Source organism: Amaranthus tricolor, chromosome 3, assembly GCF_026212465.1.
Source record: "Amaranthus tricolor cultivar Red isolate AtriRed21 chromosome 3, ASM2621246v1, whole genome shotgun sequence".
Taxonomy (NCBI): Eukaryota; Viridiplantae; Streptophyta; class Magnoliopsida; order Caryophyllales; family Amaranthaceae; genus Amaranthus; species Amaranthus tricolor.
This window is the reverse complement of record NC_080049.1, coordinates 28,660,830-28,676,141: the sequence shown is the minus strand read 5'-3', so window position 1 is coordinate 28,676,141 and position 15,312 is coordinate 28,660,830. Positions and strand designations below refer to the sequence as shown.

The 15,312-nt window shown below is 33.7% G+C and overlaps 3 protein-coding genes across 4 annotated transcripts; all 3 read right to left on the bottom strand.

The window, feature by feature from the left end:
* Positions 1 to 234: 234 nt before the first annotated feature.
* Positions 235 to 1,343, bottom strand: LOC130807427 (probable calcium-binding protein CML15). The gene has a single exon (XM_057672632.1). The coding sequence runs from the start codon at positions 876 to 878 to the stop codon at positions 378 to 380; it is 501 nt and encodes a 166-aa protein (XP_057528615.1). The 5' UTR covers positions 879 to 1,343; the 3' UTR covers positions 235 to 377.
* A 1,997-nt stretch (positions 1,344 to 3,340) lies between these two features.
* LOC130807426 (uncharacterized) lies at positions 3,341 to 4,324 on the bottom strand. Its single transcript, XM_057672630.1, has one exon. The coding sequence runs from the start codon at positions 4,142 to 4,144 to the stop codon at positions 3,659 to 3,661; it is 486 nt and encodes a 161-aa protein (XP_057528613.1). The 5' UTR covers positions 4,145 to 4,324; the 3' UTR covers positions 3,341 to 3,658.
* An 842-nt stretch (positions 4,325 to 5,166) lies between these two features.
* On the bottom strand, positions 5,167 to 12,435 carry LOC130807425 (proline-rich receptor-like protein kinase PERK8). Of its 2 annotated transcripts, none has more exons than XM_057672628.1 (9): positions 12,121 to 12,435; positions 10,845 to 11,915; positions 9,836 to 10,240; positions 9,648 to 9,734; positions 7,658 to 7,728; positions 7,504 to 7,580; positions 6,352 to 6,499; positions 5,915 to 6,076; positions 5,167 to 5,829 (listed from the first exon to the last, which is right to left on the bottom strand). In XM_057672628.1, the coding sequence occupies exons 2-9, from the start codon at positions 11,866 to 11,868 to the stop codon at positions 5,509 to 5,511; spliced, it is 2,295 nt and encodes a 764-aa protein (XP_057528611.1). In that variant the 5' UTR covers positions 11,869 to 11,915; positions 12,121 to 12,435; the 3' UTR covers positions 5,167 to 5,508. The 2 variants fall into 2 exon arrangements, with proteins under 2 accessions (XP_057528611.1, XP_057528612.1); XM_057672629.1 differs by having other exon boundaries at positions 10,845 to 11,875.
* Positions 12,436 to 15,312: the final 2,877 nt, after the last annotated feature.

The following is a 15,312-nucleotide window of genomic DNA, read 5'->3' as shown; positions in this document are numbered from 1 at the left end:
ACCAATCGGGTATTCAAATTATGCATGGTGCTCATTATGCTATGAATGTGGGACAACTTCAATTTCTAAGTCCAAACTTTTTCATATCACTATTTACAAGTTATGATTTAGTTCAATTCTCCCATCATCTTTCCTTTATCTGTAAAAATCTCGAATCAAAAAAAGTTTTAGAAAACTAAAACCAAATCAATTGAATCTTGCCATGCATGTAAAATGAAAAATGTACAACACCCATAATTTTCAATCATTTCCATTGCATTATCCACAAGCACAACCCATAAAAATTGAAAAAAATAGCAAATTTCAAAGGAAAATGTACAACACCCATGATAAAAACCCTTAGAATTGATCTTTTCCTTCCTCCCCAAATCCCTAAACTATAACGAAACAGTATTAGAGTTATTCAACCCAAACAATTCAGCAGCAGATCTACCCATAATTGAAGCAAACTCGTTAAAACTAATGACACCATCTCCATTTGTATCTGCTTCCCTCATCATTTCAGCTAATTCTTTGTATGTTAATGGATGCCCCATTTTCGCCATTGATCCTGCTAACTCCGCTGCTGTTATGTACCCATTACCATCACGATCAAACGATCGAAAAACCTCTAACAATTGATCTTGATTCACAAGAATATCATGATGATTAAGCTCAGGTAATAATGCCCTTGCTAATTCATCAAATTCAATATACCCATTACCATTTGAATCCATGGTTGTCAATAATGTGTAAATTTGATCCCCTGTATGTTTCACACCAAGGGATCTTAATAACGCCGCGAGTTCGAGTTGGGTTAGGCTCCCGTCTGAGTCCATGTCGAATCGGTCGAATATGTGTCTTAGTTGTTTGAGTTGTTCTGGGTTTATAGCCGCCATTGATCCGGTTTTTCTTGTAGGAATAACACGGTCAATAGCTAGCAAATGTTTTTCGATTTCGTGGGTAGGTTAAAGAATTGCTACAGATAATCTGGTATATTTTTTACAATTTTTTTTGGAAAATTTGTTTGTGTTTAGGGGGTTTGATCAAGATTCATGATGTTTTGATTATGGTTGAAGAAGATTTTTTTTTGTAAGGGAAATGGATTGGGGTTGTATGGATTGAAATGGTGTTGTGGGGGATGAAAGCTTTATTTGTTGTTGAAATGTTCAAAAGAATGCAAGTGGGAGAAATGTTGTGTATATATAAATTTCTAACTTTTTACAAGAATTAATGGTTGTTTATGGTTTTGATGTTTACAATTGGGTGTTCTTTCAATTGCCTAAATCTTAGGAATTGTGTTTATTACCCAATTTTAGGTGTAGTTTTACAAATATTATCATCATCATTTGCATAATGATGTGATTTGTCAAGTTAAGGTCTTTTTTTATGTAGTCGTTCTAATGAATTCTTACATGCAAGGGGAGAGGGATATAAATATATAATTACTTTTTACTTTTTTTTTTTGTTTTGAAATACTTGTTATATTTCGATTATAAGTATTATTCATCGTTTAAGTTTATTTAATAAATTGCGGTTAATATGCAAGTAAAAATGTAGTCAAGTGAGATCTTGTTTGAATCGTCTTATCGCCTAGGTTGCACTAATACGGACACGGACACGGACACGACACTGGTACGGGAAAACGCCAACTTAAAAATGGCGGACACGGGGACACGAAAATGGTAATATAATAAATATATCAAATCAAAGATAATTTTACAATCTTTCATTTGATATTTGTAAATAAACACTTTAAAAACATAAAAATCACATAAAATGCAAATAAGTACCAAATAAACAACATGAGTATTTAAAAATCAAATTACAAACACATTAAAAAACCACAATCAAGAATTGAACTCTTAAGAAAAAATCACATTAATTTTTTTTTTTTTTAAACGTGTCCTTCACTCTTGCCGTGTCCCTTGCCGTGTCCCTTGCGTGTCCTAGCCGTGTCCGCGTGTCCGAAAAAATATTAAAATATTGGACACTTCATTTGGCGTGTCGGACACGGATTTTCGCGTGTCCGTGTCCGACACGGGACACGTCTGCCAATTGGCGTGTCCGTGTATCAGAGCTTATCGCATACTTTCATAATATTAACCTTTTATAATTTTAAATGTGTGAGATTCAACATATAAATGAACAAAATAACACGTGTAAAAAAGTCAAAAATGTAGCAAGTATAACGGAACGGAGGAATTATGTGATTGTTTGGTTAGTATTGAAGCTCTATCACAATTCACAAGGGTTATAAGGAACATTTATTGACCGTTAGACTAACTCATAATTGATAATTCTTGATCTATTTTTTTTGGTTTGAACGAGTTTGAATTGATCATGTAGGTTAAGGGTTTTCATTTTTTTAATTCACGGATAAAGACAATCTTCTATAATTTTTATATATTTATAAAATAGTTTTTTTTTAAAAAAAAACAGATATGAGCTCTTCTTGTGACCGTCTCTCGATGAGACAAACTTTAAACAAGGAGGCGAAGTACATGTATGAAAAATGTCTCACGATGAGACTGTCGCACCCAAAAATGGGTGTTTTTAAAATTGATTCATTATCAAATATGACATTTATTTAGAACATGAGGGAATATGCAACAAACTAATTAACAATAAACACCCAAATTAACCTTGTAAAATTGATTATTCAAAGCTAACTCAAAAATAGAATATAAAATTAAGAAAAAAAAATTGATTATTCAAAGATAACTCAAAAATAGAAATGTCAATATTTGATCTACTCAAAATCAAAATTGAACCAAAACCTATCTAAAAAATCAACAGGTTATAATCCATTTTTTGACTTGTAATGCAACCATTTTGACAAATTCTTCAAATTTTGTTAATTGTTTTTTTTTTAGAGAAATTTTGTTAATTGTTTCAGTTCCACATTATTATCTTAAGTTGGTATATATTATTCTCTTTGTTCCTTAAAAGTTAGTACTCACAACAAATGTTCAAAGAAATTAAGAAAAATAGAATATTTTAATTGGTAGATATATTATTTTATTGAATAATAAAGTTGATGTATGAAAAGTAGGGACTATAAGCATTAAAAATATTAAAAAAATATTAGTATAAAAAATATGGGGTCCATAACTATTAATAAAATGTTTTATTAAAGACAGTGGAATACATTGAGGACCATAAGCAATATAAAAATGTTAAAAGAGTTAGTGGAAAATATATAAGGACCATAAACATTACTAAAAAAATAAAATAAAGATAAACAATCTTTCTTATGTCCAAAATTTGTAATATAAATGGAAAGATACTGTTGTTTTTTCGACTTAATATATATATTTCCTCGTTGAAGATTATGAAGGTATATATTGGTCTATGTCTTTTGAGCTACTATTGTATGAGATCGTTTCTTGATGAGACGACCTCAAACAAAGAGTCTATATACTCATAATATATTAATATGTATGAGATGAATTATTTATTTAATTCATATATGTGGAACTTCTTTCGATGAAACCGTCTCATACATCAATATATTTTATTTTGAGATATTTTCGCTGAAAAACAATCTCTTCAATCTCTTACAAGAATAACTAAGAATAACTAACTCACTAACCACTTTTTGATTTGTGATGCTCTTTTTGAAGAAGTATAGAATTTTGAGATGGCAAACAATCATACAAATCAACAAAATTAGTAGTTAAAAAGGTTTGATAACTTTAATGAAATAAAAGTCTACAACGTGACTACCAAATTGTTGCAAATGATTTTGTATTGTCAAACTCCCACTACAATTACATTTACATTTACAATTTTCGGAATAATATTTGATATTTTGAAGTTGAGAATTTCTTCCCCAAAAACTACCAAAAGCAAACTCTCCATTTAAAGACAACTCCATTAAAACCCTCTCAATCTCTTGATTACAGCTTCCCCAATCATGAATTTCATTCATTAACACAAAATCTTCATCATGATCAACTCTTCTTGGTTTGATCTGATCTACATTTAATTCCGTCTTGTTTTTCCTGTTTCGATTAAGTTTCCGTTTGGCGTATTGTTTAGTCTTTTTAGCGAGTTTACGAGGGAGTTGAACGAACACGAAGAGCACGAATTGTAGGATCAGACATTGACAGCAGCAAGAGATGATTATGCAGTCTGAAACAAGGGTGTTGCAGTCCTCCATAGATGGTTTTTTTGGGGATCTAAGAAACTTGAAAGAAATTAAGGAAGCTAATTATAAGAAGAATAACTAGAAGTTGTTTATTCCTTCCTTTCTGGTTATTGTTTGATTTGGGAATGCGGAAGTGTGAAGCAAGCAAATAGACAATATGTTCTCTTAGGTGGTCTGTCGGATCGAGAGCAAATGTTTAAAGGCGATAAAAGTCAAGAATTTAAAGTTAGTTAAGTAGATCTATTAAAAGAATTTGATTGTTAGAGAGGTAAAAAATAAATTAAAAGGTAATGAAAAATAGAGAAAATAACAATAAATTCCTTTATTTTAGGGTATAAATTTACCCTAGGGAAAGATGTAGGAATTCTTTACCTCTAAAGAGTGAAATCAAACACTTTTTCTATTCATCTATTTTAATTTATTCCTATTTTAGCTCTATCACAATTATTTCAATAACTTCATTTCCATCTCTAATTACTTTTGTTATATTAGTTTGACTTTTTTTACTACCTTAAAGATTTACTCTCAATTCAAACGACCCCTAAAAGGTAAAAATTACTCCACCCGTGTTGGAATAATTTATACCACATCGATGAATTAAAGTAGATGTGCACACTTTATAAGTCATTAGAGCCCTTCCTTCCATGGTCATATAATTTTACGATGGTATCTCCTTAACTTATAGAGTGGATGAACCTCATGTTTGCCCGAAAATATACTATCATTCACAATAATAAGTTTAGCCTTAGGTTATTTCAATTTAGAGTCTTTAACTTTGAATAATTATGGATTTGAGAAACATGTGCATATGAGATATTTGTAATAAAAAAAACATATAAATATGTATCATAGTGCAAAACTACAGTAACAGACATGATGATGTAATAATCGTCCCGTCAAATATTAGCCTATGGCCTTGTTTTTTGATTATAAATAATGAACTGCTGATTTACTCACTGATCGTGTTATAGTTGATTTTGCGACCCAATACATATAATTAGAGATTAGATCATGGAAGGGGAATTCATTAAAGAGAACATCAAAAAGACAGGACCAAACACATCTTAAAAATTAGCCAAGTAAAATCAATACACTTATATAATTTACATATTAAAGAATGGAGGAAATGCAAAATTTATGTGCAAAAAATGCAGCCAAGAGCATAGCTACATGATTAAGGTATACAGTAGAGCATCGTTATTAGAGCCTAATTCCACCCGAAGGATGTCAAACCGGATCTCAAACCAGAACTCGAATACCTTCTGTCACTCGGGCTCACGACAATCTTAATTGACTTCAATTACCTAGAGATGCATTCATCTTTGCTTTTGGGTGATCATTGGTTCTAACTAGCCTCCCAGTGAAAATTCGAATCCCTATTGCTCTGATTGTGTTGGGCTGAATGATATTCCACCCAGACGGTCCCTGCTTTGGTTCGAAAATCCCACATTCTGCGAATTTCGGTTATGTTCTTGCCTAATTGGAAAATCAACATTCTGCCTGCTTGAACCAGAAAAGCCAAGATTCCGGCTGGGATTACTGGAATAATCAGTACTAATATCTTGACTACCAAATGCCATTCTCCTAAACCATCTAATTTCAGCAGACTGCTGTGCAGAATCATAGATCTGACTCTCACCGACCCTTAATCCATTTGACAGATCTCCAGAGTCGGACATGTTAAGAGCTCTAACAACCTGCAAAGAAACACAAGCTTAATCAGAATAATTGCTAATCCCTCCATAATTAGCAGAAACAATCAATCGACAGTCAATTACGTACCAGTCCCATTCTTGGTCTTCTTACAGCTGAATGCCTCACACAAGCTGCAGCTGCCTCAATCATTCGAAACATCTCACTCTCGATATAATTCGTTTCAAGACGAGGATCTACCAGTCTCTCAAATTCTCCAGATTCAAGCACATGATTAAGCAAAGGTCGCGCCTAAACAGTAAAATATTTGACAAATAGCGTGTGAGACATAATATCCAATCACAATGTCCTAGAAATATTAAAAGCATGACATTGTCCAGAAAAAGGTGATCATTGAATTTCTTCATTGAGAAATAAGAATGTTTACTAATTAGTACTTACTAAGAGATTAAGTAATCATCCTCATATGAAATTGTTGTATTGAAATCAAAGAAATCACCTAAATACCCACATCTTAAATATATTTCACGATTTAAGTTTGCAAATATGACAAGTATAGAACATACCCATTCAACTAGACTTTCATCTCCCAAAGGCTGAGATTCATCCACAGGCTTACGTCCAGTTATAAGCTCTAGAAGGACAACTCCAAAAGAGTACACATCTGATTTCTCAGTTAATTTACCAGTTGTAGCATACTCAGGAGCCATATATCTGAAATCAAACAAAAAAATGTTCTTTCAGTTAAGGACAGCAAAACCAGGTAGGTTTCTTTGGAACAAAAAAAATAAGGTAGACACGCCTTGAAAGTAAGGATGATAGGCGTCAGGGACGTAAAATTTCATTGGTTTTGCACTGCGTCCCCAATTTGGGAAGGTAAGGGTAATAATTTGGAAGGGGATGGGTATAAGAAGTAAGGATGGGTATGACAAGTCTTACAAGGCATGGGAATAGGAAAGTGGTTAGATAGTAGGTATGAGGACTTACTCACCCCATCCGCATACCCTATCCCATACCAACCTTCCTTGTATCCCCGATATACAACACTATAGTCTATATTATTTATTATAAAATATATCCTGATAAACTTTTGAAAATTCACACTGTAGTGTGCTCTTAAAATGAATATCAATTTGCGTTTTAATGTGATTCGAATAGTTATCCCCAACTCCCAAGTAGCAAGCACACTCTTAAAAGGCTAAAACTACAACCCTAAATGGCTTGGAGCTTATAACTAACCTTCAGTCTCACAGTTCTCTTCTCATGTAGTCAGCTTTATCTTCTCACGAAATCAAGCTTTTGTTCTCAATTCTTTATCCTCATAATAATCTTTATATATGCTACATTCCAATTGTGTTGATCATATAAAACTCCCAAGTCATCATCATAAGTACTCTCCATGTCTGGCTTCTTCCCTTACAAATTCTCTATTTATCAAAACCCTTATCATTGTGTGTAACTTTAATTCAACTTTTAATAGGCTTAACTTGTATCCCCAAATCGGATTGGTCAGTTTGAATCGTAACAATTTGAATTTCAGTATATGAACCCTCAAAGTTTACTCCTTGTGTTAGTTGATGAGTAAGATTTAATTGCTTTTAAATTTTTTTAGATACATCGCTGGTGGGTGTAGGGCGAGTATGAGGTGATAATGAGGAATATATAAGAGGGGTATGGGGTGAGGAGGAAAAAAGAAGAAATCAAATGTTAAAACCTACCCAAATGTTCCCATAACACGCGTGCTAATATGTGTTTCTGCATCCACTGCCAATTTTGCTAGCCCAAAATCTGAAACCTGGAATGAGAAAAGACCACTGAGTATAACATAAGGGGGTGATGGGGGAATAAAAGCTTTCAGAGAAAACTGCATACCTGAGCTTCAAAGTTGTTATCTAAAAGAATATTTGATGATTTAATATCTCGGTGAATTACTCGTGGATGGCCTGGCATCATCAAAAGAACATTTAAAACAAGGTTGATAAGGTTATAAGCAAATAAATCTAAACCAAGTCTGAACAAGTTTACAAGGAGAAATGGAGTTTTAAATGGTGAACTATGCCTACTTTGTATATCATTCCACAAGACTATAATTGACGCTAACACCGTTAAATATGGGACAACTGCAACATGTTTAAAATTTTAGGTAAACGCAGTAATACCACATTATAGCTTACTGAAAATGTTAAGAATTCGTTTTCAGGAAGCAAAACGAGCATTAAAAAATTATCTCGTGAAAATGTACACATCCTGATGCTCTAACGTATTTGTAGTAGTAAGAAAATCAATTGAACTTACCAGAGCACACCTCTCAGGAACTAATCTTGCTAGCAGAAGGCAGTAAGTTAAAGAAAGAGAACGCAAATAATGTTAACAGTTTGCACTTATCTTGTAATAATATGATCCAATTTCAACCTTTCTAATTCTATAATAAACCTTTTGATATGATCAATTACATGAGCAGCACCAGGATTTTAACTAAGCAGATCCTCAAAATTAGTCATAATAATTAGACAAAATATAAATAAAAATTGGGGCGGGGGGACACATTATTTTGTTTTATATATCCAACATTTTTTACAATTATTTTTAAAAAATTCAATACAATTTATAGTTTATGGAGGGGTCTGGGCACTCCCACGTCCCAAATCCCAAGTCCCAATGTACGTCCGCCAATGTCCACGACACACAACCATATTACCTCTGGTCAAAATAATTACTACACTTGAAAAGTAAATACTATTCATCAATAATTATTGTTTTACTTCTTATTCTTTATATAAGAAAAAAATATAGCCATATAGGATCTTATTTGATTCATCCCACTGTATACTTTCATAACACCAATTTTTTTAGTTTTTAATTATACGCAACTAAATATGTTAAATGATAAAAATAATGCATTTATAGCGTGAAAACAAGAGTGTAACAACTATTTTGAACCAGATGAAGTATATTAATAGTATTCAGCCTTTCTAATTCTGAGAGTAATGTTTTTGATTTTAAACTGAAGTGAAGCTGAAGGTAGAACAAGAAAAATGGAGATGAATATAGTAAGCAAAGAAGATTTGAAGGAGTTAAAAAAATTGATGAACTTGAATGAGAAGAAAGAACTCAACCGTTTACTTGTTTGGGCCAAGGTTTTGGAGATGGCTACAGAAAATGAGAAAACACTACAAATGAAAGCTGAAATTAAAGCTGGCAAGGGAAAAGTCTTCATGCCAATGCTAGTAACACAACCTCTGAAATTGAAGATTTTACAAATCCATTAAAGCCTCAAAAAGATGCTTATGAGAAAAGAAAATGCACGTTCGACTTAGTCTAGTTACAACTCCTCATGATCATATCGACTTAATCTAGTTTAGAACTCCTCATTATCATATCACCCCTATATATAACAGCTCTTTAAGGAACGGTCCTACACAGCAACCATTTCTACAGTTTTAAAATAGCAATAAAATACAAAGAGTATGTCCCCAAGTTCCACTGGATATAAGCAAGTAATAACACCTCATATGTCGCTTTTTTTTTGAATAACTCAGAGCAATCTCCAAAGAACTTCTGGGAGGGAACTTCTCGGTCGGTCTGACCAAGCACTTCCACAAATCTACCCCTCCCTCCCTCCTCCCTCCCCCTTAAAAGAAGTATTTTGGGTTTTCGCACCATAGAGAGAAATTTCAACTACAAAATTATTATTCACATCTCATAGCAAAGGTTTAAGACTACCTTAAGCGAGAAGCTCAAGTATTTTCTCTACATCTAACAATGTTTCTTGGTTTTAACTAATGACATCTTGAAAAAAATAGCAACATAAGTCATCTTCTATGGTAGAAACTAGAATCACATAGCAAAAAGTATTACTCACAATCTTCATGAAGATATGCAATACCACGAGCAGCACCAATGGCAATCTTAACACGCGTTGTCCAGTCTATGACTGGCCTATTTACTCCTACAAAAAATGGCATTTAATATCAGATTCTTGAAATGTAAAAAAAAAAAAAAAAAAAAAAAAAAAAAAAAAAGGCAAAGCTGTAAGACTCCAGCCTTTACCATGAAGATGAAAATGAAGAGTGTCATTAGGAACATAGTCATATACAAGCAGCCTTTTAGTCTCCCAAATGCAGTATCCAACAAGAGAAACTAAATGCCTATGGTGTATACGACTAATTATTTCCACTTCTGCCTTAAATTCACGCTCCCCTTGTCCACCACCAACTTTCAGCTGCTTCACAGCTATTACTCTTCCATCAGTTAGAAGTCCTTTATGTACACGACCAAATCCACCTTCTCCTAAAAGTTTATCGTCCGAAAATCCACTGGTAGCCTCATATAATTCTTTATAAGTGAACCATGACCTTGAATGGCCAAAACCACCATGATCAGTAGGTGTGTCACTACCAGACCTTCCTCCAAATGTTGAAACTGGATCCTCTGTCTTCACTAGCAGGTTTCCATCTGAAATATTTCAAGCAACGTTGTAATAATTACCCATATTTTTTACACTTAACAAGCTCATCGATCTTCATGTTCAACACTAATAAATATTCTACACACTAAGTTTTTTCAGACAAAATAAACAAAAAAGTTAACATATTTTCATACACTGAGCATTCCTTAGATATCAGATTTCTTATACAATATTGCAGAAAAGATTGCCGAAGAATACATTGTAAAATTGTGATGATAGTGATGCATTTTGATTTGTGATACTCATTTTGAGGAAGACGATATACTTCAATTTCAATGATATAGTTAACAAAGAATACATACAACTTGTTTTAAAAAGATGGTGACACACTTACATCACAAAATAAAAATAGCTATGATAAAATGCTTTTTCACAAAACTTCATCAGTAGTTCTCATGACATTAACTCTGCATTATCACAACTCAAAATTCTTGTCCAGGAAAGAAAAGAAGTAAAATAAATGAGCAAGGAGGATTCCATCCAAATTTCTAACAAAAATATATTTTCTAGAAGGAAACTCGTTACAGGAATAACATCAATCAAATTGGCCTTCATCCTTCTTTAGGCAAACCAAGGAACTAGAAGTATTACCTGATCGTGGAGAGGATCCCATTGAAGCAGGAATTACATGGCCATCATAAGTTCCCCCAGATTTCTTTCGTCGCTTAAATATCCAGATACCAAGCAAACCAATGAGCCCAAGCATTAAAAGGCCGACTACTATACCAATAGCAACAGCTCCACCCGTACCAATGCCATGACTGGAGGCTTTACTTGCAGTTTCAGGTGTATTTTGACTTGATCGATTAGCTGGAAAACTAGGCGCAGATGGCGCTATAGAATCTACACCTGGTGGAGGAGGAGATAACTGTAACCCAGGAGCTGGTGGCCCTGGAGTATTAGATGGCGGAGAAACTGGCTCAGGATCAGATGGAGGCGGTCTATTTATAGAAGGTGGAGATGGGGTTTTCCTTGGAGGCGATGCAGTAGGTGGAGAACGTGGCTGCAATGATGGTGAAAGCGGTGGTTTAGTTCCAGATGGAGTAGGTGAGCTTTGTGGTGGTGTAGACGCCGGTGGAGGGTTCGGCAATGGCGTTGAAGGAGGTGGGCTATTGGGTGTTGTTGGGGGAGGTGTAGATGAGCTTGTTGGGGGAAGAGTCGTTGACGGTGGTGTAGGTGTAGGTGAACTTGTTGGTGGAGGAGTTGCAGTGGGCGGTTTTGATGGCGGAGTTGGTGAACTTGTAGGCGGATTTACTGGTGGCGAAGGCGGTGTAACATCTGCAGGCGGAGGTGGATTTACTGAGGGTGGTGGTGAAACAACTGGTGCAGGTGGTGGGGAATCAATGGGTGTAGATGGAGGCGGAGTTATTGGAGGTAAAGGCGGCAGAACACTAGGAGTAGGCGGTGGAGATGAGTCTACAGGCGGCGGCGGTGGAGTTCCAGTAATGGTTGGGGGTGTTGCATTTGGCGGAGTAGGTGTCGGAGGAGGGAGAGAAGATTCCGGTGGATTTGCATTAGGTTGAGCATTTGGAGGCGGCGTTGACGGCTGAGGTAGGGTGGGGGAAGATGTAGGTGGAACACCAGAAGGTGTAGAATCTGGAGATGGCGTCGCCATCTAACAACTAATCATATGTACAATGGCAACATTCTCAATTAACAAACCTAAATGTTTGAATACTAAATCATAATCTTGAATCAACAAGAAATTAGACCGAAATTCAGTGATTGAAATCTTAACTTCTAGAAAACAGTAACCTAAATTTCTCAACTACCAAACTTACTCGAATAAGTAATTTACTTACACATACAGGATTCAGAAAATCAATCAAATAACAGATAAATCTCAGATCAAGAAGTCCTTACTTACAATTTGAAACCAGATGAAAGTGCGTGAAACAAAGCAAAATTGAGCAAACCAAATTGATAATTCTGGAATATCAGAATTCAAACCTCCCTATAAATCTGGAATTACAAATAGAAAAAGTGAAAGGAAGGAAGAATGTTGAAAAAGCTGAAGTCTAGAATGGAGGTGGGGTTGAAAGTAAAGAACTCCTTAGAAAATAGTTCAAGATTGATTAATGGCGTTAAGATTATTAACCGAAAAAAGAGTAATGAGGAGTGAAAAAGTAAAGAGAAGATAAGGAAGTGGGTGTTGGTCACTGAATGATGGTAACAATAACATTCCTTTAGAATTTAGATGCTGTAAATTCAGATTTTCTTTTCCCTCTCTTAAAACGCGGCTATTGTTGCACTCGGTATGCGGCCCAACTGTAGCCCCGTTCTACATTTGACTTTTTACGTTTAATTTTAAATATTTATATATTAAATATTTACATTTAAAACTACAAAAAAATAATACGATGAAAATATGCGATTAGACTATTTAATATCTTACTTGATTATTATTTTTTCGTACACAATAACCGCAATATGTAAAATAAGCGTAAATGATAAATAGTTTCAATGACCGTAATGTAGTAAGTATTTTAGCAGTGAAAAAGTATTAAATAGTAATATTAAGAATAATTTCTAGTATAGATTTTTATGGAGTGTGATTGACTGATTGTGATGTGTTATTTCATGGTGATTAAATTTTTATCTCTATTAGAGACTGCTACCTAGAAGGCCATCTCAGCATGGGAGGAAACGCCAATAATCAATCACATTGGGGATGAGTCCGACGGTCGACAAAGGCTTCTATCAACATGTGCATTATTATGGATCAGCGATTTATCGCTATCGATACAATGCAAGGTTGATTTGCTAACTATGTTATAGTCATCAACTTAATATGTTAAATATATTTAAGGTTTAATATTACTGCTTAAATTAAAATTAAATTGAGTTTTTTTCACCAAATTAATCACACGTAACCTTCAAATAATATTACTATCTAATCCTACGAGTTATGCACTTTGGGTAAGAAGTGATAAGTAAAATAAAAAAATCAAACCAAACATAATACAATAAAAATTACTCGATCCATAAACCAACGAGTAACCCTTTCAAAATTGTACAATCTCTTATCCTTATTAGATGTTTTATTTGAGATCTGAAATTATTCTATTTGTTAAAGCAAGTGCCTATAATCTTAGTGATGACGTTTACTTTAAACATATAGTCCAACATGCTTTGTCTTGTACTTTAGAGAGGGTCGATAAAGATGTGTCGAATATGGGTGGTTTAAGATTTGGAACGGTTGATGAGAGTTGCTTGATCAAAGCAACAAATAAAGAAGCAGAACAGTGAGTGGCTCGACCAACCGCTCGATCGAGTGAAGTGTTGCTCGACCGGTCGAGCGGTGTTGACTCGGTCGAGCAATGTGTGCAGAACAAGTCAGTAGCTTCTCTGGAAGCTCGCTCGACCGAGCGAGGTAATGGCTCGGGTCGAGCGGAAGATCAGAAGACTACATTGGATTCTGTTTTGGTCAGAATTCCTGTGTAGACATTGAATAAGAGCATTACTTCTTGGTTTAATGTAATGTTTATTGTGATGTTTATTACTATGGTTAATTGTCATAGTTAATTAGGATGTTAATTGTGAGTTTATGGTGATTTATGAGGGAATACTAAGAGTGATGAATACTTTGCCTATAAATAGGATTCATCACTCATAGTAACACACACCACAAACACACATATTGTTGAGAGGGCTATTGCATTGTTAGAAATTTGAGAGTGTTCTTACTTTGCTTTAGTATTTGTGGTCTTGAGAGATTGTTCTCAAGACAAGGGAGTTTATTATACTTGTAATTGTTGAATTCATTATAATAAACTACATTTGAGGGGGAGGTATTCAAGATACCTCATAAACACTTGTGTTCTCATTTTGCATTATATTTTTCATTTGTTTTTCTTTGTTGAACCTCTTTGAGGCTTGCGCTTTCACTATTAATTATTTTTAATTTGTATTATATACTCATAATTTAAATTTTTAAGTTAAAATATGATCAAATAGAATCATATTTAATTCATAAAAAAATGCCAACTTTTTTGAACAATTAAAAATATTAATGTTTGAATTAATACATTGACAAATATGCAATTCAAATAGAACATATAGTAAGAATAGGAGAAAGTGATTACTTGTTACTACTTCTACTCCATATCACTCTTAACTTGTATTTTATTTTTAATCTATAACCTATAATATAGTCAAAGTATGATCTTGTTTGATTCGTTTCAATACAAAAATCATTAATATAAATTTTTGACAATTTTCAATTATGCATAATATTAACTATTTATATTATCTACTTATGCATAATTTAAAGTATAAATTATTAAAATAACATATTAATTGTATAAAGTTTAAATATAGCAAATATAATAAAAGATAGGAATTATTAGTGATAACTAATAAGTTATAATAAGTGATAAATAGTGGGTATATATAAATTGGTGTGATGTGAGGAATCAATAGATCATGTCAAAACATCATGGAATTTTCGAAACTTTATAGGAATACAATTATACAAGTTGCAAGTCAGGTAACCATCAAAACACGCAGAAAGGGCCAACAAATCATCTTTGTAGCAATCTATAAAGGTCACAAAAGTAGAATAGAGGTACAATAATTGTATGCTTTGCAACCCACAACACCACCAACAAATTTGGCTTTGGAGTCTTATACTCATACTAGCGTTGATCGGTGAGAATTGAGTTTTGTTTTGGTTAAAGTATTGCTTTCTTTAAGTAAGATTTTGAGTTTGATTATCACATACTATTTCTCTTTACAGCCTATCATATAATATCAAAAATGATAAAAATTGTCGAAAATAATTTAGCTTTTCACTCATCCACTGTGAATGAACTCATCTATCGATTATTACTAATAATCTCATCTTTAATGTGCATTTGCTCCCATCATATCTAGTGTGGCAGCAAAGGGGTGGGTAGTGGTGATTCAGGGGTGGAAATGTAATAGTTAAGATTATTGGGTATGTTTTTTTTTAGATAAAAAATGAAGTATTAGTGATACACTAATAAGTGATAAATAGTGGGTATATATAAATTGGTGTATTGTGAGGAATCGTTCGAAGCAAATAAATAATAACAAA

What these genes read in the sequence shown, in the direction of transcription:
- LOC130807427 (XM_057672632.1), bottom strand. Translation starts at nt 878, where the DNA reads ATGGCGGCTATAAACCCAGAACAACTCAAACAACTAAGACACATATTC.
- LOC130807426 (XM_057672630.1), bottom strand. Translation starts at nt 4,144, where the DNA reads ATGGAGGACTGCAACACCCTTGTTTCAGACTGCATAATCATCTCTTGC.
- LOC130807425 (XM_057672628.1), bottom strand. Translation starts at nt 11,868, where the DNA reads ATGGCGACGCCATCTCCAGATTCTACACCTTCTGGTGTTCCACCTACA. An exon ending in CGTGTTATGGGAACATTTGG is followed by an intron (nt 6,500 to 7,503) that starts GTAGGTTTTAAC and finishes GTTTGATTTCAG; the next exon opens with ATATATGGCTCCTGAGTATG. An exon ending in GAAGACCAAGAATGGGACTG is followed by an intron (nt 5,830 to 5,914) that starts GTACGTAATTGA and finishes GTTTCTTTGCAG; the next exon opens with GTTGTTAGAGCTCTTAACAT.